Genomic DNA, 25,771 nt, shown 5'->3' on the forward strand with positions numbered 1-25,771 from the left:
GTTTGAGAGTTTCTGGCCTTACATTTAGGTCTTTAATCCATTTTGAGCTTATTTTTGTGTATGGTGTTAGGGAGTGATCTAATCTCATACTTTTACATGTACCTGTCCAGTTTTCCCAGCACCACTTATTGAAGAGGCTGTCCTTTCTCCACTGTACATTCCTGCCACCTTTATCAAAGATAAGGTGTCCATATGTGTGTGGGTTTATCTCTGGGCTTTCTATCCTGTTCCATTGATCTATCTTTCTGTTTTTGTGCCAGTACCATACTGTCTTGATTACTGTAGCTTTGTAGTATAGTCCGAAGTCAGGGAGCCTGATTCCTCCAGCTCCTTTTTTCATTCTCAAGATTGCTTTGACTATTCGGGGTCTTTTGTGTTTCCATACAAATTGCAAATTTTTTTGTTCTAGTTCTGTGAAAAATGCCAGTGGTAGTTTGATAGGGATTGCATTGAATCTATAGATTGCTTTGGGTAGTAGGGTCATTTTCACAATGTTTATTCTTCCAATCCAAGAACATGGTTTGTCTCTCCATCTATTTGTATCATCTTTAATTTCTTTCATCAGTGTCTTATAATTTTCTGCATACAGGTCTTTTGTCTCCTTAGGTAGGTTTATTTCTAGATATTTTATTCCTTTTGTTGCAATGGTAAATGGGAGTGCTTTCTTGATTTCACTTTCAGATTTTTTATCATTAGTATATAGGAATGCCAGAGATTTCTGTGCATTAATTTTGTATCCTGCTACTTTACCAAATTCATTGATTAGCTCTAGTAGTTTTCTGGTAGCATCTTTAGGATTCTCTATGTATAGTATCATGTCATCTGCAAACAGTGACAGCTTTACTTCTTTTCCGATTTGGATTCCTTTTATTTCCTTTTCTTCTCTGATTGCTGTGGCTAAAACTTCCAAAACTATGTTGAATAAGAGTGGTGAGAGTGGGCAACCTTGTCTTGTTCCTGATCTTAGTGGAAATGGTTTCAGTTTTTCACCATTGAGGATGATGTTGGCTGTGGGCTTGTCATATATGGCCTTTATTATGTTGAGGGAAGTTCCCTCTATGCCTACTTTCTGCAGGGTTTTTATGATAAATGGGTGTTGAATTTTGTCAAAAGCTTTTTCTGCATCTATTGAGATGATCATATGCTTTTTCTCCTTCATTTTGTTAATATGGTTTATCACATTGATAGATTTGCATACATTGAAGAATCCTTGCATTCCTGGAATAAACCCCACTTGATCATGTTGTATGATCCTTTTAATGTGCTGTTGGATTCTGTTTGCTAGTACTTTGTTGAGGATTTTTGCATCTATGTTAATCAGTGATATTGGCCTGTAGTTTTCTTTCTTTGTGACATCCTTGTCTGGTTTTGGTATAAAGGTGATGGTGGCCTCGTAGAAGGAATTTGGGAGTGTTCCTCCCTCTGCTATATTTTGGAAGAGTTTGAGAAGAATAGGTGTTAGCTCTTCTCTAAATGTTTGATAGAATTCGCCTGTGAAGCCATCTGGTCCTGGGCTTTTGTTTGTTGGAAGATTGTTAATCACAGTTTCAATTTCAGTGCTTGTGATTGGTCTGTTCATATTTTCTATTTCTTCCTGATTCAGTCTTGGCAGGTTGTGCATTTCTAAGAATTTGTCCATTTCTTCCAGATTGTCCATTTTATTGGCATAGAGTTGCTTGTAGTAATCTCTCATGATCTTTTTCATTTCTGCAGTGTCAGTTGTTACTTCTCCTTTTTCATTTCTAATTCTATTGATGTGAATCTTCTCCCTTTTTTTCTTGATGAGTCTGGCTGGTGGTTTATCTATTTTGTTTATCTTCTCAAAGAACCAGCTTTTAGTTTTATTGATCTTTGCTATTGTTTCCTTCATTTCTTTTTCATTTATTTCTGATCTGATTTTTATGATTTCTTTCCTTCTGCTAGCTTTGGGTTTTTTTTGTTCTTCTTTTTCTAATTGCTTGAGGTGCAAGGTTAGGTTGTTTATTCGAGATGTTTCCTGCTTCTTAAGGTGGGCTTGTATTGCTATAAACTTCCCCCTTAGAACTGCTTTTGCTGCATCCCATAGGTTTTGGGTCGTTGTGTCTCCATTGTCATTTGTTTCTAGGTATTTTTTAATTTCCTCTTTGATTTCTTCAGTGATCACTTCATTATTAAGTAGTGTATTGTTTAGCCTCCATGTGTTTGTATTTTTTACAGATCTTTTCCTGTAATTGATATCTAGTCTCATGGTGTTGTGGTCAGAAAAGATACTTGATACAATTTCAATTTTCTTAAATTTACGAAGGCTTGATTTGTGACCCAAGATATGATCTATCCCGGAGAATGTTCCATGAGCACTTGAGAAGAAAGTGTGTTCTATTGTTTTTGGATGGAGTGTCCTATAAATATCAATTAAGTCCATCTTGTTTAATGTATCATTTAAAGCTTGTGTTTCCTTATTGATTTTCATTTTGGATGATCTGTCCATTGGTGAAAGTGGAGTGTTAAAGTCCCCTACTATGAATGTGTTACTGTCGATTTCCCCTTTTATGGCTGTGAGCATTTGCCTTATGTATTGAGGTGCTCCTATGTTGGCTGCATAAATATTTACAATTGTTATATCTTCTTCTTGGATCGATCCCTTGATCATTATGTTGTGTCCTTCATTGTCTCTTCTAATAGTCCTTATTTTAAAGTCTATTTTGTCTGATATGAGAATTGCTACTCCAGCTTTCTTTTGGTTTCCATTTGCATGGAATATCTTTTTCCATCCCCTTACTTTCAGTCTGTATGTGTCTCTAGGTCTGAAGTGGGTCTCTTGTAGACAGCATATATAAAGGTCTTTTTTTTGTATCCATTCAGCCAATCTGTGTCTTTTGGTGGGAGCATTTAGTCCATTTACATTTAAGGTAATTATCGATATGTATGTTCCTATTCCCATTTTCTAAATTGTTTTGGGTTCGTTATTGTAGGTCTTTTCCTTCTCTTGTGTTTCTTGCCTAGAGAAGTTCCTTTAGCATTTGTTGTAAAGCTGGTTTGGTGGTGCTGAACTCTCTCAGCTCTTGCTTGTCTGTAAAGGTTTTAATTTCTCCATCAAATTTGAATGAGATCCTTGCTGAGTAGAGTAGTCTTTGTTGCAGGTTTTTCTCCTTCATCACTTTCAGTATGTCCTGCCACTCCCTTCTGGCTTGTAGGGTTTCTGCTGAGAGATCAGCTGTTAACCTTATGAGGATTCCCTTGTGTGTTTTTTGTTGTTTTTCCCTTGCTGCTTTTAATATGCTTTCTTTGTATTTAATTTTTGACAGTTTGATTAATATGTGTCTTGGCATATTTCTCCTTGGATTTATCCTGTATGGGACTCTCTGTGCTTCCTGGACTTGATTAACTATTTCCTTTCCCATATTAGGGAAGTTTTCAACTATAGTCTCTTCAAATATTTTCTCAGTCCCTTTCTTTTTCTCTTCTTCTTCTGGAACCCCTATAATTCGAATGTTGGTGCGTTTAATGTTGTCCCAGAGGTCTCTGAGACTGTCCTCAGTTCTTTTCATTCTTTTTTCTTTATTCTGCTCTGCAGTAGTTATTTCCACTATTTTATCTTCCTGGTCACTTATCCATTCTTCTGCCTCAGTTATTCTGCTATTGATCCCATCTAGAGTACTTTTAATTTCTTTTATTGTGTTGGTCATCGTTGCTTGTTTCATCTTTATTTCTTCTAGGTCCTTGTTAACTGTTTCTTGCATTTTGTCCATTCTATTTCCAAGGTTTTGGATCATCCGTACTATCATTATTCTGAATTCTTTTTCAGGTAGATTGCCTATTTCCTCTTCATTTGTTAGGTCTGGTGCATTTTTATCTTGCTCCTTCATCTGCTGTGTGTTTTTCTGTCTTCTCATTTTGCTTATCTTACTGTGTTTGGGGTCTCCTTTTTGCAGGATGCAGGTTCGTAGTTCCTGCTGTTTTTGATGTCTGTCTCCAGTGGCTAAGGTTGGTTCAGTGGGTTGTTTAGGCTTCCTGGTGGAGGGGACTAGTGCCTGTGTTGTGGTGGATGAGGCTGGATCTTGGCTCTCTAGTGGGCAGGTTCACGTCTGGTGGTGTGTTTTGGGGTGTCTGTGAACTTATTATGATTTTAGGCAGCCTCTCTGCTAATGGGTGGGGTTGTGTTCCTGTTTTACTAGTTGTTTGGCATAGGTTGTCCAGCACTGTAGCTTGCTGGTCGTTGAGTGAAACTGGGTGCTGGTGTTAAGATAGAGGTTTCTGGGAGATTTCCGCCATTTGATATTATGTGGAGCTGGGACGTCTCTTGTTGACCAGTGTCCTGAAGTTGGCTCTCCCACCTCAGAGGCGGAGCCCTGACTTCTGGCTGGAGCACCAAGAGCCTTTCATCCACACGGCTCCTCAATTTGGGATGAATCATTGTCTATTCATGTATTCCACAGATGCAGGGTACATCAAGTTGATTGTGGAGATTTAATCCGCTGTTTCTGAGGCTGCTCAACAAATTAGTCTTTTGTGTTTTTTTTTTGTGGTTGTAAACTTTACAAGAAATTCTGTTACTGAATACTAGGGAGGCTACTGATGATTATAATATTATTCCAGGTGACCTAACAGTAAAATATACCTGATGAGGTGTTTAGTAACTGTCTTGCTTCCACACTAAAGTCTTGGATTTGAGCTGAGTTTGCAACTTGGAAAAGGGACTGGTAAGTTCCAGAAGGATCATGATTGGAGATGGTTTAAGAGTCAGGGAAATGACAGAACTAGGGAGCCCAGCTGGTCTAAGGCCAGAGAGTGGACACACTTGGAAAGACTCAGCAAAAATGAAGCTGCTGCGGAGATGAGACCAAGGCTGAAAACTCAGTTTATAAAAGAAGGGTGATGGATACTTGCTCTGGCACACTCAGGGAAGTAAGCTCCAGATCTAAACTGGGAAAGCCATATATTTGAATGTGATTGTCCAGCAAAGACCAGCCTGGGAAGTATTAAGGAGGAAAAAGCCAGAAATGAAGCCAGAAATGATAACTAGAATAATTTCCTGAGGCCTGATTTCAGTGGGGCTAGGCTTTCAGCAAAGCTATCTGGCTGCTCTCAGCAGTATCTCAGGATACTTATCCGTGTCTTAGAGGAGCTAGTCCTACGATGGGAAAAAGAGCTCATCTTCTGCTGATGGAACTTCCTTGTCTCTGTCTGATGCTGGAGCTATGTTAGGAAGGTAGGGGTTCAGACAGGAGCTAGAAGTGGGGTTTCCCTGGACCTCTAAGTTTTCATCCTTCACTCCGTGAGATCAGATCCTTGGTGGCAGAGCACCAGCTTTTAAAGTGACAGTGTCAGCGCATCATTATTTTTGAATAAAAAGCTCCCAAATTGAGTGAGCATCTCAGGTTTCTGTGTAGAAGAGTTAGCCTCTGTCAAGTGTTAGTGTGTTGAGAATTGTGGTTCATCTTTGACTGAAAACTAGGGGCAAACATGTCTCTGTTTTTCTTCTCAAAGCAAAACATATATATCTGAGCACTTACTTCTACCCTGAATTTTGGTACAGTAAATAAAATTAATTTTGTGGTTTAGCAGAGACCATTATTTAAAAGATATCCCATTAACCTGTTTTATTTAGTGAATGCCACTACTACCTACTAAGTCGTTCAAAACAGAAACACTGAGTCCATCCTGTCTCCCCTGACCCCTCAGTTAGTTATCCCCTAGCTTCTCTCAATGACAGCAGGCAGGAGACGCTGGTGGATGGGACTGGAGGCAGGAGAGACTCTGCTTTTTGGCCACCAGCATCCCTTTTGATCCCCAGGATTCTTTTGCTGCCTTGCAGCTGCTGCAGCTGCTGTGGTTGCTATTCATGAGGGACACTTCCTGACCCTTGACCTCCAGCTCCACAACAGTGAATCAATCATGGGTGCTAACAACTTGTCCTTGGCTTGCCACCAACTCTGAAATTATATAAGATTCACTAAAGGGATGTATTTCAGGGGTTTCTAAGATACAGATATGAATATGTAAAGACTATAAAAAACACAGATGCTTTTGTACCGCGTCGGCTTTTTTTCTTTGAATTGGTTTTCCTTGTCATAGAAATTAGCTTCATACACCCACACAGTCCCCAAAACTCTGCCAGAAACAAATGACCACTAGTAAAGTCGCTGGCTTTGATTTATTCTATAAAAAGTACCCACATGAAGTTAACAATTGCAGGCTGTCAGTGAGCTGCATATAATAATATATTCAACAGAAGTGTAATTTCAGAGGTAGTTACAGGATAATCACTAGTTGCTACTTTGTTCCAGCTGCATAAATTGTAAAATTGCTTTACTAGAATCCCTCACTATAATTTCATTTTATTACTATTTTACATTGTACCTCTAATGGAAAGACTTATTTGGCAAACTGTGACCACAGAGGTGCTCAAATGAGTTTTGAAGTTAACACTCTTCATTTGGTATTTGATATCATTTTTTTTAATGAAAGGATTTAGTAATGCATTTTAATGACTGCAGCCAAACAGGAACAAACATTGCTATATAGAGTCCTTTGTCCCTAGGATCCAGATGTATACGTTTAGAGGCAAAATAAATACTGGAATCATTTAAAACGAAAAATGCCTCATCCTCTTATTTCTGGAACCAGGCTTTTTGTTTTTGTTTTCACCTAATTTTACCTATTTGGGAATACCAGCTTCACTTGTAAATTCAAGTTTTTAAGGCTAGCATGGGGTGTTAGCATCCTCATGGTCTCATGCTTAGTTCAGTGCCATCCAAACGTAGTTTTTATACTCAGAAAAAAAAAAATCATCCAGAATTCTCACCTCCCCTTGATCATGGCAAACTTGCCGGACAGCTTAGAAAGATACTTGAAGAATCTCAGGCAACCCTATTGAATCTAGAGCCTCGTGATAGCAGCCACTTACTTGGTCCCTCTTTTCAGGGACCCATTATTTTCTTTGTAGTATTTTATGATCAGAGTTGGAACCAAATGTGATATGAGTTCCAAAATCTCACAAGTCTACCGGCTAGTGCCCCCCTTTCCCAAAACACCTAATGTGAAAAAAATTTTTTTGGAAACTATTTGCTAAATGCTGACATGGTTAAGTGATTTTGTATTTCTGTAATTCCATATTTTCTATATTTCCAAAATACATATATAAATCATATTTGATTTAAATATTTGATTTCAAATATAGTCATATTTGAAAAAAATGTGATGTATACATATATATCTTTTTTTTTTTTTTTGCGATACGCGGGTCTCTCACTGTTGTGGCCTTTCCCGTTGCGGAGCACAGGCTCCGGATGCGCAGGCTCAGCGGCCATGGCTCACGGGCCCGCCCGCTCCGCGGCATGTGGGATCTTCCCGGACCGGGGCACGAACGCGTGTCCCCTGCAACGGCAGGCGGACTCTCAACCACTGCGCCACCAGGGAAGCCCATATATATCTTTTATAATCTAAAAAGATAGTAAATCTTAAATCCCCACAGCCCTTGACCAAGAATGCAGAGCCTCTTCATCTTTACACCCAGGTTAAGTGAGTTTTCTTCCAGGAAGACAGGCTGAGGCCAAGGTCAGAGAGGATGTCTTTTTGTTCTGGGGCTGGATGAGCTATGCTTCTCAATCTTTTCTAGCTAGTGCCAGCAATTCTGCTTTTGAATTTCTATGCTGCCTGTTAACTCTCTTCCTTTATCATCTTTCTTGATACTTAAGATGGTCTATCTTTGAGTGGGCTGAGATGACTAATACTCTTTGGTTTGAGGCATGTGTCGAGAAACTTTTCAAGGCAAAAATATTTGTATCTCTGTAAGAAAAGTGAAAAAAAATGGGAATAGGACGGAAGCAGCAAGGGACAGTCAGTTCCTGACACTGCTGAGAGACTTCTGTATTCTTCCCAACTGTAGGTATTCATTATGCAGATGAGGAAACAACAGCTTACAGGGGTTAAGTACTGAACAGCTTGTGCAGGTCACAGGCCAGGAAGTGATGGGGGCGGGGGGTGAGCATTTGAACACTTGTCTGAGTCTTCCCTATTGTAGTTGCTGTCATAATTATTTTATAGTTATCATTTTACATGAGCTCATCTTTATACTTCCTTAGCAATGTCTTTTACTTCCTTAGCAATGTATCTCCCCTCTTACAAGGCATCTGAAGTCAACAATTGCAGAATGTCACTGGATGACACATAACAATGCATTCAACAGAAACGTAGTTTCTATGTTGTGTTGAGTTCATTACAGGCTTATTTATATATAAAAACCTGTTGCATAAATTTAAGATATATATGGATTTTACATATCTTAGGAAAATAACTGAGGGTTTAATTGATCATGTATTGAATATGGTGTAGTTGCTTAAATCACTAGCAACATATTAGGCTACATTAATACATGAAGTGTGTTCAAAATTTTGCACTAATAAATTCTGGTCAGATTTTTGGAGCAGTACCTATTCTGAGACCCACACTGTAAGAAAAGTCTTGACAAATTACCAAATCCCCAGAGAAGCCCAATTGAATTGTTATAACTATTCTGTATCAGTTCCACTGTGTTCTGTTGCAAGTAGGAAAAGTACTGATTATTAGTGGCTCGAACTCAAAGTCATTTATTCTTTACAAAACAAGACCAGAAGGTCATTAGATTTAAGTTTGATTCAGTAGCTCCACAATGGCAGGGTGCTGGATGGGCATTTCTGTGATTCTGTTGATCAACCCTAATGGTCATAAAATAGCTGCTCCCTTTCCAGACCTCACACCTTTATACTTTCTCACATGAAAGTAAGTATGAATTTGTTCTATGTTGATGAGGACAGGTTCTAGACAGTGGGTAAAGTTTACGGAAGAATATTTCAGCTCAATATAGGAGGGTATTTGCTAAAACTTCAGAGTCACCCAAAAATGAAATGATTGCTTTCAGGATACAGTGAACTTACTCATACTGAGGCTGTGGAAGTATGGGTAGGTTTGATATTCATTCATTCACTACTGCTGTAAAATGGATTTCAGGATGGAAGAGGAATTGGAATTAGATATTCCTAGTGTCTTTTCTAACTCAGAATCCTGTACTACTGCTAATACTACTGCTACAGTATTGATGAATTTGAAATAAACTATAGTTACAAATAACTGACTATAATAAAATCAAAACCTTAATCCATTAACAAGAAATTATAAATAATGCATCAAGAAAGGACTTTACTATTACATTTTAAATAATTTTTTTATTAAATAGCAGAGTGAGTTAGCCTTAATGAACCCATTTGGCAATGCATGTTCTAACATTTCTTCATCTCTGCTCTACAGTAGCTAAAACAGCTACAGTACCTGTGGATTGGCTAAAACTTACCTTCTCCACTTCCACTGTCAAGTTTTTAAAGCACCAGGCTATGCAGTGTTGTAGTACATGTACGCATGAATAGGAAATTTGGCTGACTTTTCCTCTCTGAGTTAAATTATGCAGTGGTGGTCAGTTAGTGCCTTCCAATCAATTATTTGTGTCATACTCATAATGATAGACCCGCATTGCCTTCATTTGAGTTACTTGGATTTTTAAAGAAAGATAAAATTTAACATGCTTATAAAAATGTGGTTCAATAAAGCTGTTGAATAAGGGTGACTACTCTGGAGTTACAGCTGTACCTTGGGAGGTCATTCTAATAAGTCGCTGGACGTAAGAGTGAGTTATCATGTCTTCACAGCATCCGCAGCCCGTAAGAGGAGCTGATGGGCAAAGGCGATAAGTTAGGCTTTGGAAATGTTGGATTTGAGGTGCCTTTGACATATCTATGTAGAAAATACATGAAAAGTCTTGTCAATACATGAAAAATTCCTTGTAAATACATGAAAATATAAATGGAGAGCTCAGAATTATGATCAAGGCTGGAGAGAACAGATTTAGAAATTATTGGGACATAGAAGAAATTGCTCAGGAAGAGCTCAGAGGTTATAAAGAGAAGCAAGTTATAAAGAGAGCCCTGGGAGACGCTAACATTTAAAGGCTAAACAGAGAAAATAGAGTCAGTTAAGGACTACAAGAGGAGAGTACCTGGAACCAGAGGGGATTTCAATCACAGAGACCAGAAAGGCTCAACAGAATGTGGTCACTGGTGCTGACAGTGTCAGTGAGATTAACTAAGAAAAGACTTGAAAAGTGTCTCTTGGACTTGGCAGTTAGGGTTATTGATGACATGAGGCTAAGAAATACTTCATTTAAGCAAAGAATTCTCTCCTCTGTTCAAATCTGAAATCACATCAGTTTACTCTTTTGTACTCTTAGCTCTAAAAAATGCTGAAAAACAAAAGTTACTTGTGTTCTTCCAAGCAGTAGTCCAGTTTTTTTTTCCTTTGAGGGTGAGGTCCATTATAGTAGCCCCCTATGGTGTCAGTGGACTCTTCTAAATGCATGCTGTGGTCAAAGAATCAGTCAGCCACTGTGGATTATTGAACTGTAGAAAACGCTATTTATCAACTTCTTGCTAAATTGTGTTTTGTGAAATTTATTTTCAGGATTTTTTTTTCAGGTTTAGAAGTAGGAATTTTTCTGAATATGGTTTATATTTGTGAAATTATTACTGGAAAATGTTTGCAGGAGCCTTATTTTATAGACTAAACATTTCACCAAAGGTTCAGATAAGTTAAACTACAACCTGACATCTTAGTCTGCTTAATATTGTGCCCTGCACAAAATACATATTAAGTTATTATTATCTCCATACAAAGGAGCCATGTCTTTTTTGTGAAAACATTCAATGAGCTGTCAAAATTCAAATGCTAAAGCATAAGATGAGGGTCAATATAAGTAAGCAATGTAGATATGCATAATATTCTTTGTAAGTTAAAAAAATATAAAAATCCTCTTTTAAGTCAGTGGTTGCCGCTTATACACACAAGACAGAAAACTAAATCTAAAGGTGCCGCTAGAGTAAAACTGTTGCAAGAGTTTATAAGAGGAACTTGAGTCTAACAGGTGAACTAAGTCCTTAGGTTTTGTGGGCTTTAAGTGTTTTACAATTCATGGTGAAACCATATTCTACAGAGACATATTTACTGTTAGAGAAAAAAGCGACCACTGACTCTGTGAATCCTGCAGAAACAGAGACCTTAATGAAAAAGCTGAAGTTTTACCCTTACACTGTCATAGTTGCGAACAGCCATGAGGCCCCATGTAACACTCAATATGACCTCCAATCCCTTCTGGAATAACGAAGAGTATAAAAACCAAGCTCACAAATTAAATAAATACCCTTAGACGTTCTGCCTACTTTATTAAAGTTGGCATCCTAGCTCTTGGTTGTGGTCAGGCTCTGCTGTTTTATGGCTTGGCCTTGCAGAGTTGAGAAAACCCTGAGAAGTTGCCAAGTCCTTCTCCATCCCGTGGAGGCAGCACGGGGAGAGCTCAAAGGCTGCAGTCAGAAAGAAGTGGGCTTAAACCTGCTTCGCCACTGACTTCACGTAGCAGCTCAGGCAAATGACTTAACATCTCTTAGCTAAGTCCCGGGCCCTCAGCCCTGGTGCCTCCTTTGAAGAGCTGTTGCGAGGAATAAATGTGTGGGACATGTTCTGTGAAATTTTACAAATAACACAAAACCTGCTTTGTACAGATAAGACAAGTGAGAGGAGAGGCTAAGACAAGGTTGTCTAAGTAAACTGTAAGCTTACACCATCAGTTTCCCAAAACACCTCTCCACTGAAATACAATCACGAGTCAACAAATGAGCAAATGTTTGGATCCCCAAGCTGTAATAGGGACGGCAGGTATAAAGATGGATAGAACCCAAACTTGGAAATTATTGTTGCTTTGAGGGAGATTATGAATACAGTGTAATTTCAATATTTAAATAATGTTCAAAAGCAAGGTAGTAGTAGAATAGTTTGTGTGGTAAATTTTATAGATATTAAGTATGTTTAAGTCAGAAGAGAGAGCTATCAATTCGGACGGAGTATCTGGTCATAGTTTCTACAAGACTTGAATAGGTATTGCAAAATAAAGAACATCTATTTGTATACTTGTATAGGTGCTCCAGACCAGGCGATGTTAAAAATACTTCTTGCATGTATTTTCTATCTAATGCATGGTATAATTTTGCTCTACTTTGCGATTTTTACATAATTTTATATTTGTTAGTTAATTATTCCAATCGTTTGGGTTTCTTCATAGTGCTCTGTGACCTGTGGCTCTGGAGTTCAGCAAAGGGATGTGTACTGCAGACTGCGAGGTGTTGGTCGGGTGGCAGAAGAAAAGTGTGATCAGTCCACACGGCCTTATTTTCAGAGACAATGTTGGCGTCAGGACTGCATACAGTACCATTGGGTGGCGGGAGAGTGGCTGGATGTGAGTATTGTCAAGTACGCTTTCAGACAACCCTTCAGTGAAAGAATGTGTTCTTCATTTCGTCATTGTATTTCTAGTGTTCAACGTCATGTAAGAAAAGAGAGACACATCGGCAAGTGAAGTGCGTGGGTGCACAAAACACGCAAGTGAATGAAAGTTTCTGCGATCCTTCAACCAGACCTCTTGCAGTCAGAAAGTGCAGAAACCCTCCCTGCAAGTATATTGTGGTAACGGGAAACTCATCACAGGTAAGGCAAAGAAAGGAAGTTGAGAATTTTCGCTCCTGGAAAACACAGCTGAGTTTCAAATTTGACCCAGTTGAAACTGGGTCTAAATTTGAACATGGGAGCAGATGATGGTGTGCATATCAATCTAAGGGATAAAATCGCTGGCAGTTGGATGGTGCAAATAGAATAATAGCGACATGTATGTTAAACTCTGGTGCAGTTCTGAAGCGGTGACAACTTTGAAACCGACTACCAGGGACGGTTTGGCATCTGTCCCTGCATAGTTAGCTGCTTTAAAAAATTTTTCTCTTCCGGTTTTATTGAGATATAATTGACGCACAACCCTGTATAAGTGTAAGAGGTACAGCATATATCTCTGTCATCATCCATATATCTATCTATCTATCTACCTATATCTATCATCTATCTATCTATCTATCTATCTATCTATCTATCTATCTATCTATCATCTATCTATTGCTTCTTTATTCATCTGTTTATGGAAACTTAGGTTGCTTCCATATCTTGAATGTTGTAATCAATGCTGCAATAAATATTGGGGTGTATATATCTTTTTGAGTTAGTGTTTTTGTTTTCTTCAGGAAAATATCCAGAAGTGGAATTTTGCTGGATCATATGGTAATTCCCATTCACAATTTTTTGAGGAAATGCCATAATATTTTCCATAGTGGCTGTACCAATTTATATGCCCACCAGCAGTGCAGGAGGGTTCCCTTTTCTCCATATCCTTGCCAGCACTTGTTTGTTTGTTGTCTTTTTGATTATAGCCATTCTGACAGGTATGAGGTGATATCACAGTTTTTATTTGAAATTCCTTGATGATTAGTAATGTTGAGTATTTTTACATGTGTCTGTTGGCCATCTGTATGTCTTCCTTGGAAAAATATCTATTCAGATCCTCTGCCCATTTTTAAACTGAATTGTTTGCTTTTTTTTGATATTCAGTTGTGTGAGTCCTTTATATATTTTGGATATTAACCCCTTATCCGATATATCATTGCAAATATATTGTCCCATTCAGTAGGCTGTCTTTTCACTTTTTTGATAGTTTCCTTTGCTGTGCCAAAGGTTTTTATTGTGATGTGGTCTCATTTGTTTGTTTTCGCTTTTGTTGCCCTTGCCTGAGGAGATGTATACAAGAAAATACTGCTAAGATTGGTGTGAAAGAGCGTATTACCTAGGTTTTCTTCCAGGAGTTTTAGGGTTTCAGACCTTACATTTAAATCTTTAGTCATTTTGAGTTTATTTTTGTATATGGTGTAAGGAAAGCATCCAGTTTTATTCTTTAGCACATAGCTGTTGAGTTTTCCAAATGCCATTTATCAATGAGACTGTCTTTTCCCCATTGTATATTCCTAGCTTTGTGTTGTAGATTAATTGACCATATAAGCATGGGTTTATTTCTGGGATCTCTATTCTGTACCATTCAGCTATGTTTCTGTTTTTGTGCCAGTATCATACAGTTTTGTTTACTATAGATTTATAATACAGTTTGAAATCCAAGAGCATGGTAACTCCAGCTTTAGGGTTTTTTGGGTTTTTTTCTGTTTGTTTTTTTTCTTAAGATTGCTTTGGCTATTCCAGGCCTTTTGTGGTTCCATTCAAATTTTTGGATTCTTTGTTCTAGTTCTGTGAAAAATGCCACTGGTATTTTCATAGGAATTGCATTAAATCTATAGATTGCTTTGGGTAGTGTGGACATTTTAACAGTATTAATTCTTCCAATCCATGAGCATGGTGTATGTTTCCATTTACTTGTGTCATCTTCAATTCTTTCATCAATGTCTTATAGTTTGCAGAGTACAGGTCTTTCACCCCCTTGGTTAAATTTATTCCTAGGTATTTTATTCCTTTTGATGCAATTGTAAATAGAATGGTTTTTAAAATTTTTCTTTCTGATAGTTTGTTGTTAGTGTATAGAAATGCAACAGATTTCTGTGTATTGATTTTGTATCCTACAACTTTAGTGAATTCATTCATTAGTTCCAATAGTTCTTTGGTGGAGTCTTTAGGGTTTTCTATATATAATATCATGTAATCTGCAAATGGTTACAGTTTTGCTTCTTCCTTTCCAATTTGAACGTCTTTTATCTCTTTTTCTTGTCTGACTGCTGTAGCTAGAACTTCCAAAACTATGTTGAATAAAAGTGGTGAGAGTGGTATCTTTGACTTGTTCTTGATCTTAGAAGAAGGCTTAGAGGAAAAGCTTTCAACTTGTCATCACTGAGTGTGATGTTAGCTGTGGGTTTGTCATATATAACCTTTATTATATTGAGGTATGTTCCCTGTACTATTGAAATAATCATATGACTTTTATCCTTCATTTTCTTAATGTGGTATATCACGTTGATTGATTTGTGGACATTGAACCATCCTTGCATCCCTGGACTAAATCCCGCTTGAATTTGGTTTGCTAATATTTTGTTGAGGACTTTTGCATCTATGTTCATCAGTGATATTGACCTGTATTTGTGTGTGTGTGTGTGTGTGTGTGTGTGTGTGTGTATGTGTGTGTGTGAGATATCTTTGTCTAGTTTTGGTATCAGGGTAATGCTGGCCTTGTAGAATGAATTTGGAAGTGTTCCTTCATTGGCAATTTTTTGGACTATTTTGAGAAGGATAGGTGTTGACTTTTCTCTAAATTTTTGATAGAACTCACCTGTGAAGCCATCAGGTCCTGGACTTTCGTTCGCTGGGAGTTTTTAAATCACAGTTTCAATTTCAGTGCATGTGATTGGTCTGTTCATATTTTCTATTTCTTCCTGGTTCAGTCTTGGGAGATTGAACATTTATAGAAATTTATCCATGTCTTCTAGATTATCTAATTAGTTGGCACATAATTGTTAGCAGTAATCTTTTATAATCCTTGTATTTCTGTGGTGTCAGCTGTAACTTTTTCTCTTGCATTTTCACTTTCTTGATAGTGTCTTTTGTACACCAATGTATTTAATTTTGATGATGTCAAATTTATTTTTTCTGTTCATTTGTACTTTAGGTATCATTTCTAAGAAACTATTGCCCATCCAAGGTTACAAAGGTTCACACTTATATTTTGTTCTAAGAATTTTGTAATTTTAGCTGATACGTTTAGGTCTGTAATCCACTTTGTATTAATTTTTGTATATGATGTGAAGTGGGGTCCAACTTTATCCTTTTGCATGTGGCTATCCAGATGTTCCAACACAATTTTTGGAAAAAACTGTTCTTTCCTCATTGAATTATCTATTACTGAAGAGTTATTTTTGAACTCTGAATTCAGTTCCCTGATCTATGTGCCTATCCTTATATCGTTACCACATAGTCTTGGTCTTATAGTAATGTAGTTTTATAGTAAGTGTTGAAATCAGGAAGTGTGAGAGAACCAATTTTGCTTTTCCTTTTCAAGATTATTTGCTTATGCTGTGTCCCTTACATTCCTATATAAATTTTAGGATCAACTTGTCATATTCTGGGTAAACTCCAGCTAGGATTTTGTTAGAGATTACGTTGAATCTTGATCAGTTTGGGGAATGTTGCCATCTTAATAATGTCTTCCAATCCGTGAATTGACATGTCTTTCCATTTATTTAGGTCTTATTAATTTATTTCAAGGATGCTTTATAGTTTTCATTGTACAAATCTTACACTTTTTTGGTTAATTTTGTTCCTAAAAATTTTATTAATCTTTTATGCTCCTGAAAATGAAATTATACTCTTGATTTCATTTTCTGCTTGTCCGTTCATAATGTGTAGAGATAGAATTGATTTTTGTATGTTAAACACATTTATTGAGCACAGTTCTTTTTTTGTGTGGATTACTTAGCATTTTCTATATACAGAAGTATATCATTTGCAAATCCAGGTAGTTTTATTTCTTCCTTTAAATCTGGGTGCCTTTTACTTCATTTCTTCCCTAGTTTCCCTGGCTAGAAACTCCAAAACAATGTTGAGTAGAAGTGGTAAAAACAGATATCCTTCTCTTTAGAGGAAAACTTTCAATGTTCATAATTGAATAGGTTAGCTATGGATTTTTTTGTAGATTCTCTTTATTATACCCTCCTATTCTTAGTTTGCTTGATGTTTGTATAATGAAAATGTGTCAGTTTGTCAAATGCTTTTTTTGCATCTCTTAAGATGCTCATGTGGTCTTTATGAGTCTATCTGTATGATGTATTCCATTGATTGATTTCACATGTTGAAACAATGTTACATTCCTGGGATAAATCTTACTTTGTCATGGTGTATGATCCTTTTTATTTGCTTCTGGGATTGTTTTGCTAGTGTTCTGTTGTGGATTTTTACATCTATATTCACAAGAGATATTGGTCTGTAGTTTTCGTTCCTTGTTATGTCTGCCTAGTTTTGGTATGAGGGAAATACTGGCCTCATATGACAAATTAGGAAGTGTTCTTTTCTATTCTATCTTTTGGAAGTATTTTGGAGGGGGAGGGTGCTAATTCTTTAAACTTTGGGGGGAGTTCACCAATGAAGGCTCTGGTCCTGGGTTTTTATTTGTGTGAGGCTTTTTGTTTATTAATTCCATCTCTTTACTTGTTATAGGTCTACATAGATACACAGATTTCTACACATGTTCTCCCATCTTCCCAGAGTTTGTTGTTACTGCTGTTTGTTGTTGTTTGTTTGTTTGTTCAGTGACTTTTCTGAACTAACTGTAAAGTCTGTATTCTTTGTCTCATGTGATCACTAAAGTCTCTATCTGATTAGTTTTCAACTAATGACTGGGTAGTGATTTCCTGAGATACTTGGAACCAGTAATCTCCAGTCTTTGCCAAGAGGCTCTGTGTGCATGTGTGGGCATCTTCAACACTAGATGAGGCAGTTGACAACTCTTCCTTAACCTTAACTTCCTGCTTGAGCAGAGCCTTGACATCAGCCAGAAATGAGAGTGTAGGTACTTCTCAGATATTTCCTAAGCTTGCACACAGCCCTAGACATGTGCAAACCTTATGTATGTCCATGGCCTTCTAGTTGTCCATGACTCTGTTGGAGTTTTTAAAGCCCCTGTGGACATCTCCTTTCCAAGCTTTTCCTTTTAAGCTTTTCTTGGTAGCCCATTGCTTGCCTGACTGTTATCCACTTCCTCTGGAAGCTGCAAAGTTAAACAATAGCCTTTAATTGTGTTAAAAAATGCCTCCAAGGAGAAGGCTTTTAGCACTGGGCAAGTGCTGGGTAAAGTCAAATAGAGACTTGCAAGTGAGGTCTTTCAGAAAACCACTAAACAGTTCAAATAATGACAGTTCTCTGGAAATGAGGCTTAGAAAGATGTCCAGTCCCTCTGGTGGCTTCCATGCTTTTGTTTTTCAGTATGTTTGCAGGGCTATTGATTTTCAATCCTCCTATAGAGCTAAAGAGGGGGAATGGGAATAGGGCAAACTAAAACACACAAAGCTCACTGTTCTTACTGAGATTTAGCCTTATTTCTTTAATAAATGCTTCCCGGATTGCTGCAAGCCTTTGGTTAATTTACAGAGTTCTGAAAAAGTTGATTTTCACAAGTTTTGTCAGTTTTCTCATTGCCTTTATAGAAGAGAACGTTTTCAGATGTCCTTGCTCTGCTGTTTTCACCGATGTCACTCACCCCTTGGGGTCTGCTTTGATAGATGGATATTTCTCCTCATCATAGGTTATATTTTCCTGCCTCTTTGCATGCCAGTTAATTTTTTATTGCATGCCATGCATTATGAATTTTACTTTGTTGGCTACTGGATAGTTTTTATTTCTATACGTATATTTTGAGCTTTGTTCCAGAATGCAGTTATTTTGTCTGTAAGAAGTGTGATCTTTTCTTGTCTTGCTCTTAAGATTTTTTATGGGAGACCAGTTCATTGTTTAGTCTAGAGCTAGCTATTCCCCTCTACTGTGGCAAGACCCCTTTGAGTACTCTACCTATTGCTGCATGTATATAAGGTTTTCCAGTCTGAATGAAGGGAACAGACACTATATTTGGTCCTGTGTGAGTGCCAGATACAGTGATTCATATGTCATTTATTTACTTAAAAATACTTATTTATTTATGTTGCACCAGGTCTTATTTGAGGCACACGATATCTTTGTTGGGGCATGTGAGATCTTTAGTTGCAGCATATGGGATCTTTCAGTTGTGGCATGAGGACTTCTTAGTTGCGGCATGCGGACTTTTAGTTGTAGCATGCGTGCGAGATCTAGTTCCCCGACCAGGGATCGAACCTGGGCCCCCTGCATGGGAGCATGGAGTCTTACCCACTGGACCACCAGGGACGTCCCCATATGTCTTTTAATCGGTCCATGCCTTGGCCTCAGTTGGAGTCCTCACATGTTTGCACTGGTCAGAACTCTGCTGTCCCCTTGGGATCCCTTTCCTTGTTCCAAAACCTGGAAACTCTCTCAAGACATTAAGCTGGAGCAATTATAGGGTCACTTTGTTTGTTTCCGTCTCCCAGGGAATCACTGTCCTTTATTGCCTAATGTCCAGTGTCTTAAGAGCCATTGTTTAATCAATACATATTTTGTTCAAGTGTTTTTTTTGTTTTAGGTCAGATGGTAACTCTATTCCTTGTTACTCCTTTTTGTTGGAGTCAGAAATCTATTTGCCCATTCTTTTCTCTGGATCGTTAATTTATATCTAAATCACTTACCTATTCTAGTCAAATGGTAGTACACATCACATTTTATGTATAGAGATAAATATATGCTAAACTTATATAGAGTTACAAGTACATTAAGACTAATAAATGTCCTTTATTTCAGGTAAGAATGCTTGATATGTTTCATTTCTCCAAAGCTCTGCTTATCAGGAGATAAATTTTCATTCAGTTAAGCTATTCTTTGTAGTGTGACCAAGAAAACAGAAAACAAACAAAGGAACAAACAGAAAAAACATAGGCACTGAATATAGACAATCTATCCTGCATCTGGATCCTTTCCATCCTGGTACAACTCTGTGAAAGTTGCCTAATACCTCTGAACATTTGTTTACCCATCTGTAAATGAGGCTAATAATAGGATTGTTGTGGGGATACCATAACATAGTATATATTAAGCACCTGGAAAGTAGTGGTGCTTAACCCTGGTTAAGTTTAAGAGCATCTTCTTCTCCCTTCGTAACATTGTATTTTTCAGTGTGCAGGTAACTGTGGATTTAGTTACCGACAAAGGATTTCATATTGCATTGGGATCCGATCTACTGAGAAATATAAGCTTCATGAGCTGTGGCCTATAGACTATCAAGAATGCCCTGTGCTGCCTTCCCCTCAGGTTTACAAATGCAATTTTAGAACCTGTTTGCATATGGCCACTTGGAAAGTTGGAAAATGGAGCAAGGTCAGTTTATAATTATGAATTTAAAATCTTCTGAATGAGACTTTCTAGTTGTGGGATGCCTACTATTCTGCACTTCTAACTAGATATCAGAGTTGTCTCATACCCCTATTGTCTAACAATCACTTTACCAGTTATTTATCAGTTATCATCTCTTTTTCTAAGTTTGCTATAACCTGCCTTAAGCAGGGACCATAATTAATACTTGTTTCTTTTCCTCAGAGCACCTGGCACAGTGGCTTGCATTTTGAGTAGATGCTTAAGCAATACTTATTGGTTAAGTGAAAAAGTAAATAAATCTAATGTATGAGTAATACAGGTTATTGGCACCATATTCCATTTCCAATTTCATTGATAGAAAGCAAGTAAATATTGCTTTGCAAACAGCATACAACAATGAGTAAAAACTCAGTAGTCTGAATAACCATCATTAATTAATATTTATCAGGTATTAACAATATACTGCTGAGCTAACGATACAAAATAAATGGAAAGGAGCCAGTAACTGAGAAAGAATAGATTGAGTTTCTTAAGGATTAGCCCCACCTGTGACTCTCTAGCCTCCAGGATATTTTTGTGTCTGCAGAAATTCTAGCCATTATTGATCATCAGTTTGTTCCAAAAGGACCTAGCTTGAAAGGAGGAGATATGTATTTACTGGCCTTATTATCCATTATATACTTTACCTTCAAATTTTACTCTGTTCACAGTGCTCTGTGACTTGTGGAGTTGGGGTAATGGAGAGAAGAGTGGAATGCATAGCTGACAATGGTTGGTCCAGTGACTTATGTTTAAAGAGTTTAAAACCAGATGCTCAAAAGAAATGTTATGTCCATGACTGTAAGTACTAGACTTCAAAAATCTAGAACCTAAGTGCTCCTCAGGAGTTTTAATTAAAATCTGAAAATAAATATTTAGAGTAGTCATACACTCCACAAAATGAAAGGTCTGTTTTTTTCAGAATATAACAATATTGGTGTAATTGAGTTAAATTCATGTTGTGTCTGTAATTTGTTCATTGTTGATAAGTTGTACTCACTTGTCCTTGAAGGTAAAACATTTACCAGCTGTAAAGAAATCCAAGTGAAAAACAACATTACCAAAGATGGTGACTATTACCTTAACATTAAAGGAAGAATAATAAAGGTATTATGAAGACAGCTCCTGTTTGATTTTAGCATTGACTGTTGACTTTGAAAAAATCTTTTCTAGATCTTTGCATTTTCTCTTTAGATCTATTGTGCTGGCATGCACTTGCAGAACCCCAAGGAATATATATCATTGGTCAAAGGTGAAGAAGACAACTTTTCTGAAGTGTATGGCTTTAGGTATATGCTGTGTTTTGCCTTATCTGAGCATTTTCATAGTCCTTCAAGAGAATTAGAAGTTCCAGAGTTCAGAGTGGTACTTGAATAGCTCCCAGTGTGACAAGTAATTTAGAAACAGGTAGATATATTATGACCTAAGCCAGATGTTGTCCATGCCTGGTCAATAATAAAGATTTGAGCATTAACATGTACTCACAGAGAGACTGACTAAGAAAGATACTATGGGTGAGCAGTGAGACAACAGAGGAGGGAAGAATTTAAGACCTGAGTGTATTTTCATAGAAATCAAATTAATTCCAGTAATAAAAGCTAGGAGAACTACAGCTGAATTATTTTTCCACAAACTGGTCTTGAATTTCCCATTGATCATTTTGTATTTCTTTGACATTTAACTTGTTGAGTGATTTTCATTTCTTTCACATTTAACCTGTTGACCCTAAAATATTGAAGAGTGTGTCTTTTACCTTCCCACTTCCAAAGTTTACCATTTATCTGCATTATGATCTAATAATGATATCTAATACTAAAATATTTTAATGTTGTTACAGACTGCAAAATCCATATGAATGTCCTTTTAATGGAAGCAGGAGGCAAGACTGTGAGTGTAAAAATGACTACTTGGCTGCTGGACACACTGTTTTCAGCAAAATAAGAATTGATCTTAATTCCATGCAAATTAAAAGTAAGTGCTGAATCTCTATTTGTAAAATGAAAAGTACCTGTTTGCTAATGCAAGTGTAACAATATACTATATGGTATATGTGGTAGCTAGGGTATAGAGAAGGGCCTAGCATTGTACAATAATTACTTAGAATTCTTTTTAAAAAGTTATTAGCTACATAGTTCCAGTGCAATGATACAAACCATGGGAACCCTTAATAAAAATGTAGTGGTAATGACACTGTCATTAGTAAAGATAGTAAGGATACTGTCACAGTAAAGATCCTGCCCTTCCAAGATATAACAATCTACCTTAAAATCCTCAATTACATTAAAAATAAGGAAGTTAATATCCTCAGTGTAGTTGTATAAGCTTTTTTACAAGGGCTTAAAGTAATAATTAACATTAGCTTCAGGTGACAGTTTGTCTAGTATTTTCTTATACTTTATCTCATTTGATCTTTTTAACAACCCTATACTAGATAAGGCAAAATTTCATCACATTGTTGCAAGTGATGAAATTAAGATGCACTTATAGAATTAAGTGATTGGCCCAATTCATACAGTTAGTAACTGGCATTGCAGGGAGATAAAGTCCCACTCACAGATCCCAGATTATGGACCTGCTGCCTTTCTAGGAAGTAATTTATAGTACAGTCAAGTTAAAGTAAATATACTTTATGAAACCTAACATACACTGAGCATCAGACAGTCTGCCCTCCTGAAAATTACATAGTGACATGAAAATGCAAAGAAGTTCATTTCAGAAGCAGAAACTCTAAATCACAATTGAATCACCAGTGCCTAGCACAGTACCTAAACCACAAATAGAAACAAAACAATGTTTGTTGGGACAGTGAATGCATGAATACATAATTTCTAAATCAGTCATATGATGGTGAACTATTATTGTCAGTAATAGTGGCTACCATTTACTGAACACCCACAATTACTGCAGTGGGGAAGTGTTATAATGCTTTGATTATGATCATAGACTCTGGAGTTAGATTGCTGGGTGTAAATTCTCTGCATCCAGTTACCAGTCTCTGGCTGGCTCTCAGGTTTTTTTCTTTCTTTTTTTCTGCTTTCTTTCCTTTTTTTTTTTTTTCGGTTAGGATTAAGAGATAATACTTGTAACATATCTAGTAAATGCCTTGCGAGTAGTAGGTGTTCTATAAACAATGGTTATTATTTAATAATATATGTTGTGTCAGCATTGCTGAGTACATAATGGGCATTTGGGAACTTATTTGCTGTTTAGCAAGCTTTTATCTTTCATTAATTTATCAAACCTGCCATTTTGCCAGGCATTGGACTGGGCTCTGAAGATACAATGTTAAATGTATACATTTTCCACTTGCTTTCTCTTTTCCTTCCTCATGCTTGTGTGCCAAAACCCCAGTCTTGATTAAATTAAACCTTTCACCTACTCTGCACTTGCACCATGAATCTTGCATGTGGCAAGTAATACACAGCCCTCCTGACTGATCTTACTTTAAATGCATGACTCCTGAGATTGCACAGACCCTGATTCATTCCTCCCCAACTCTTCTCAACGTCTGACTCACAGCTTCTCCTCTGGCTTCAAACTTCAAAATTTTCTAATACCTCCACTCCAGTCACTCATTGCTGATGACCTAAACCTTGACCTATAGACTTTGCCTTCTCTCCTGGTCACTGTGGATGAACTATTTCTGCTGCCATCTGAGGCAACCCCTTCTACTTGTACTCTGAGCTCCTTGCTTTGTACCAACTCAGGACCGTTATTTCAGCAAACTTTCCTTTTTCTCTTACATCACCAATTCTTCTTCCATTTCTTTAACTCCAATGCCAAATTCTTGATTTTCATTTCATTTGATCCATCAGCAGTCTTTGGTTTCCAGGACTTCTCACTCTCATCATTTGGCTCCTGTCTTGGTCACTCTTTCTCCCATCTTTCTCACTGTTTCTCAACTTGGCTAGTTACTCTTCATTTTATACAACACTGAGTATTGAAGAACTTCAGGACTCAGTCATTCCCTTAAGGATCTCTTTCAACTTATAGATTTCAAATACCATCTATTAAATGACAGTCCCAAATGTATATCTCTAATTCAGACTGCTTCCCTGAATTCCAAGATTCAACTCCCTACTCCGCATATCCACATGAAATCTAATATGTGTCTGACAATGTATCCAAGACTGAACTTTCTTTTTTTTTTAATTGGAGTATAATTGCTTTGCCATGTTGTGTTAGTTTCTGCTGTACAATGAAGTGAATCAGCGATATGTATACCTATGCCCCTCCCTCTTGGACCTCCCTCCCACCGCCCCATCCCACCCATCTAGGTTATCACAGAGCACTGAGCTGAGCTTCCTGTGCTTTATAGCAGGTTCCCACTAGCTATCTATTTTACACATGGTAGTGCATATATGTCATTCCTAACCCCACCGTTTGTCCCACCCTCCCCTTCCCCCACTGCATCCACATGTTCATTCTGCATCTCTATTGCTGCCCTGGAAATAGGTTCATCTGTACCCTTTTTCTAGATTCTACATATATGCATTAATATATGATATTTGTTTTTCTCTTTCTGACTTACTTCACTCTGTATGACAGACTCTAGGTCCATTCACAACTCTACAAAGGAACCAGTCCTTCTACCCAAATTTTTACCATTTCAGTAAATGGCAACTATCAACTTCTAGTTACTCTTGCTAAAACATAGCAATGTCTTTAACTCCTCCCTTTATCTCACACCTACGTGCCATCCATCATCAAATTCTGTCAGGTGAATCATTAACATACATGCTGCTGTGCACTGTATTGTGTCCTGCATAATTCATATGATGAAGCCCTAATCCCCAATGTGACAGTGCTTGGTCCTGGGGAGATAATTAGGTCTAGATTAGTTCATGAGGGTGGGGCCATAATTGTAAGATGAATGCCCTTATAAAAAAAAGAGGAAAAGACACCAGGACTCTCTTTCTCTGCCATGTGAGAACACAGCAAGAAGACGATCTCCAAGCCAGGAAGGGGGGCTCTCACCAGAACTTGACCGTGTTTGCATCTGCACTTCTTTTGTTTAAGCCCCCAAGTCTGTGATAGTTTGTTAGGGCAGCTTGAGCTCAGACACATGCAAAATCCCACTTTGCCATTATCTCATTTGCTATAACCGTGGGCCAAGTCCATATCATTTTTTTCACCTGGATTCTTATGCTTACTGACTGGTATTCCTGTTTATTCTGGTAGCACTCAGGTTCCTTTTCACCTTTTCCCCAACTCCTGACCTAGATTCTCTTCTCAATAGAGAATCCAGAGTGATCCCTTAAAACATAAGCCATGTCTTGTCTTATACATTATCTCATTTCATCTTTTTAATAACCCCAACGTCTGCTCAAAACTCTCCAAACATCTCCCATCTAACTCATAACAGAATTAAAAATCCTGCCGATGGTCAATAAAACTCAATAAGACCTTCCCACCTCCATTACCTTTCTGCTCCTTCCCTCCACACTCCTCCCTTGCACGATCTGGTTCAGACACATTTGTCCCTTTGCTGTCTCTTGAATACATCAAGCATGCCCTCCACCCCTCCTTAAGGCCTTTGCACTTTCTGTTCTATCTGCCTAGAATGATTGTCTGTCGGGTTTACCCCTCAGTTTCTTCCTGGTCTCTGCTTAAATACACCTTCCCAATAAGTTCATCCTGGACCCTCTCCACTCCAAAACTCCCTTTCTTCTCATTCTTTTCCTGCTTTATTTTTTTTTTTTTTCTATAGCATTGATCACCTACAACATATGATAGTATCTACTCTATTACTTGTTTCTCTCTGGTAGCACTCAGGTTCCATCGGCCCCTATGTCATCCACTATTGTGCTCTTACAGTACTTATAATAATGCCCAATACGCAATAGGTTCTAAAGAAATATTTGCTGAATAGAAGTCAACTTTCCTCAAGAAACTA

At 37.5% G+C, this 25,771-nt stretch overlaps 1 protein-coding gene across 2 annotated transcripts in view; it reads left to right on the forward strand.

Moving 5' to 3' along the window:
* ADAMTS20 (ADAM metallopeptidase with thrombospondin type 1 motif 20) overlaps positions 1-25,771 on the forward strand; it is a 195,487-nt gene that overhangs the window by 148,308 nt on the left and 21,408 nt on the right. For both annotated transcript variants that reach the window (XM_030835354.2, XM_060306576.1), the window contains exons 30-36: positions 12,119-12,292; positions 12,370-12,540; positions 19,639-19,839; positions 20,547-20,676; positions 20,888-20,982; positions 21,070-21,164; positions 21,713-21,846. In XM_030835354.2, the coding sequence (XP_030691214.2) occupies positions 12,119-12,292; positions 12,370-12,540; positions 19,639-19,839; positions 20,547-20,676; positions 20,888-20,982; positions 21,070-21,164; positions 21,713-21,846 (1,000 nt within the window). The remainder of the gene's footprint in view (positions 1-12,118; positions 12,293-12,369; positions 12,541-19,638; positions 19,840-20,546; positions 20,677-20,887; positions 20,983-21,069; positions 21,165-21,712; positions 21,847-25,771) is intronic.

Source organism: Globicephala melas, chromosome 10, assembly GCF_963455315.2.
Source record: "Globicephala melas chromosome 10, mGloMel1.2, whole genome shotgun sequence".
NCBI classification, from domain to species: domain Eukaryota; kingdom Metazoa; phylum Chordata; class Mammalia; order Artiodactyla; family Delphinidae; genus Globicephala; species Globicephala melas.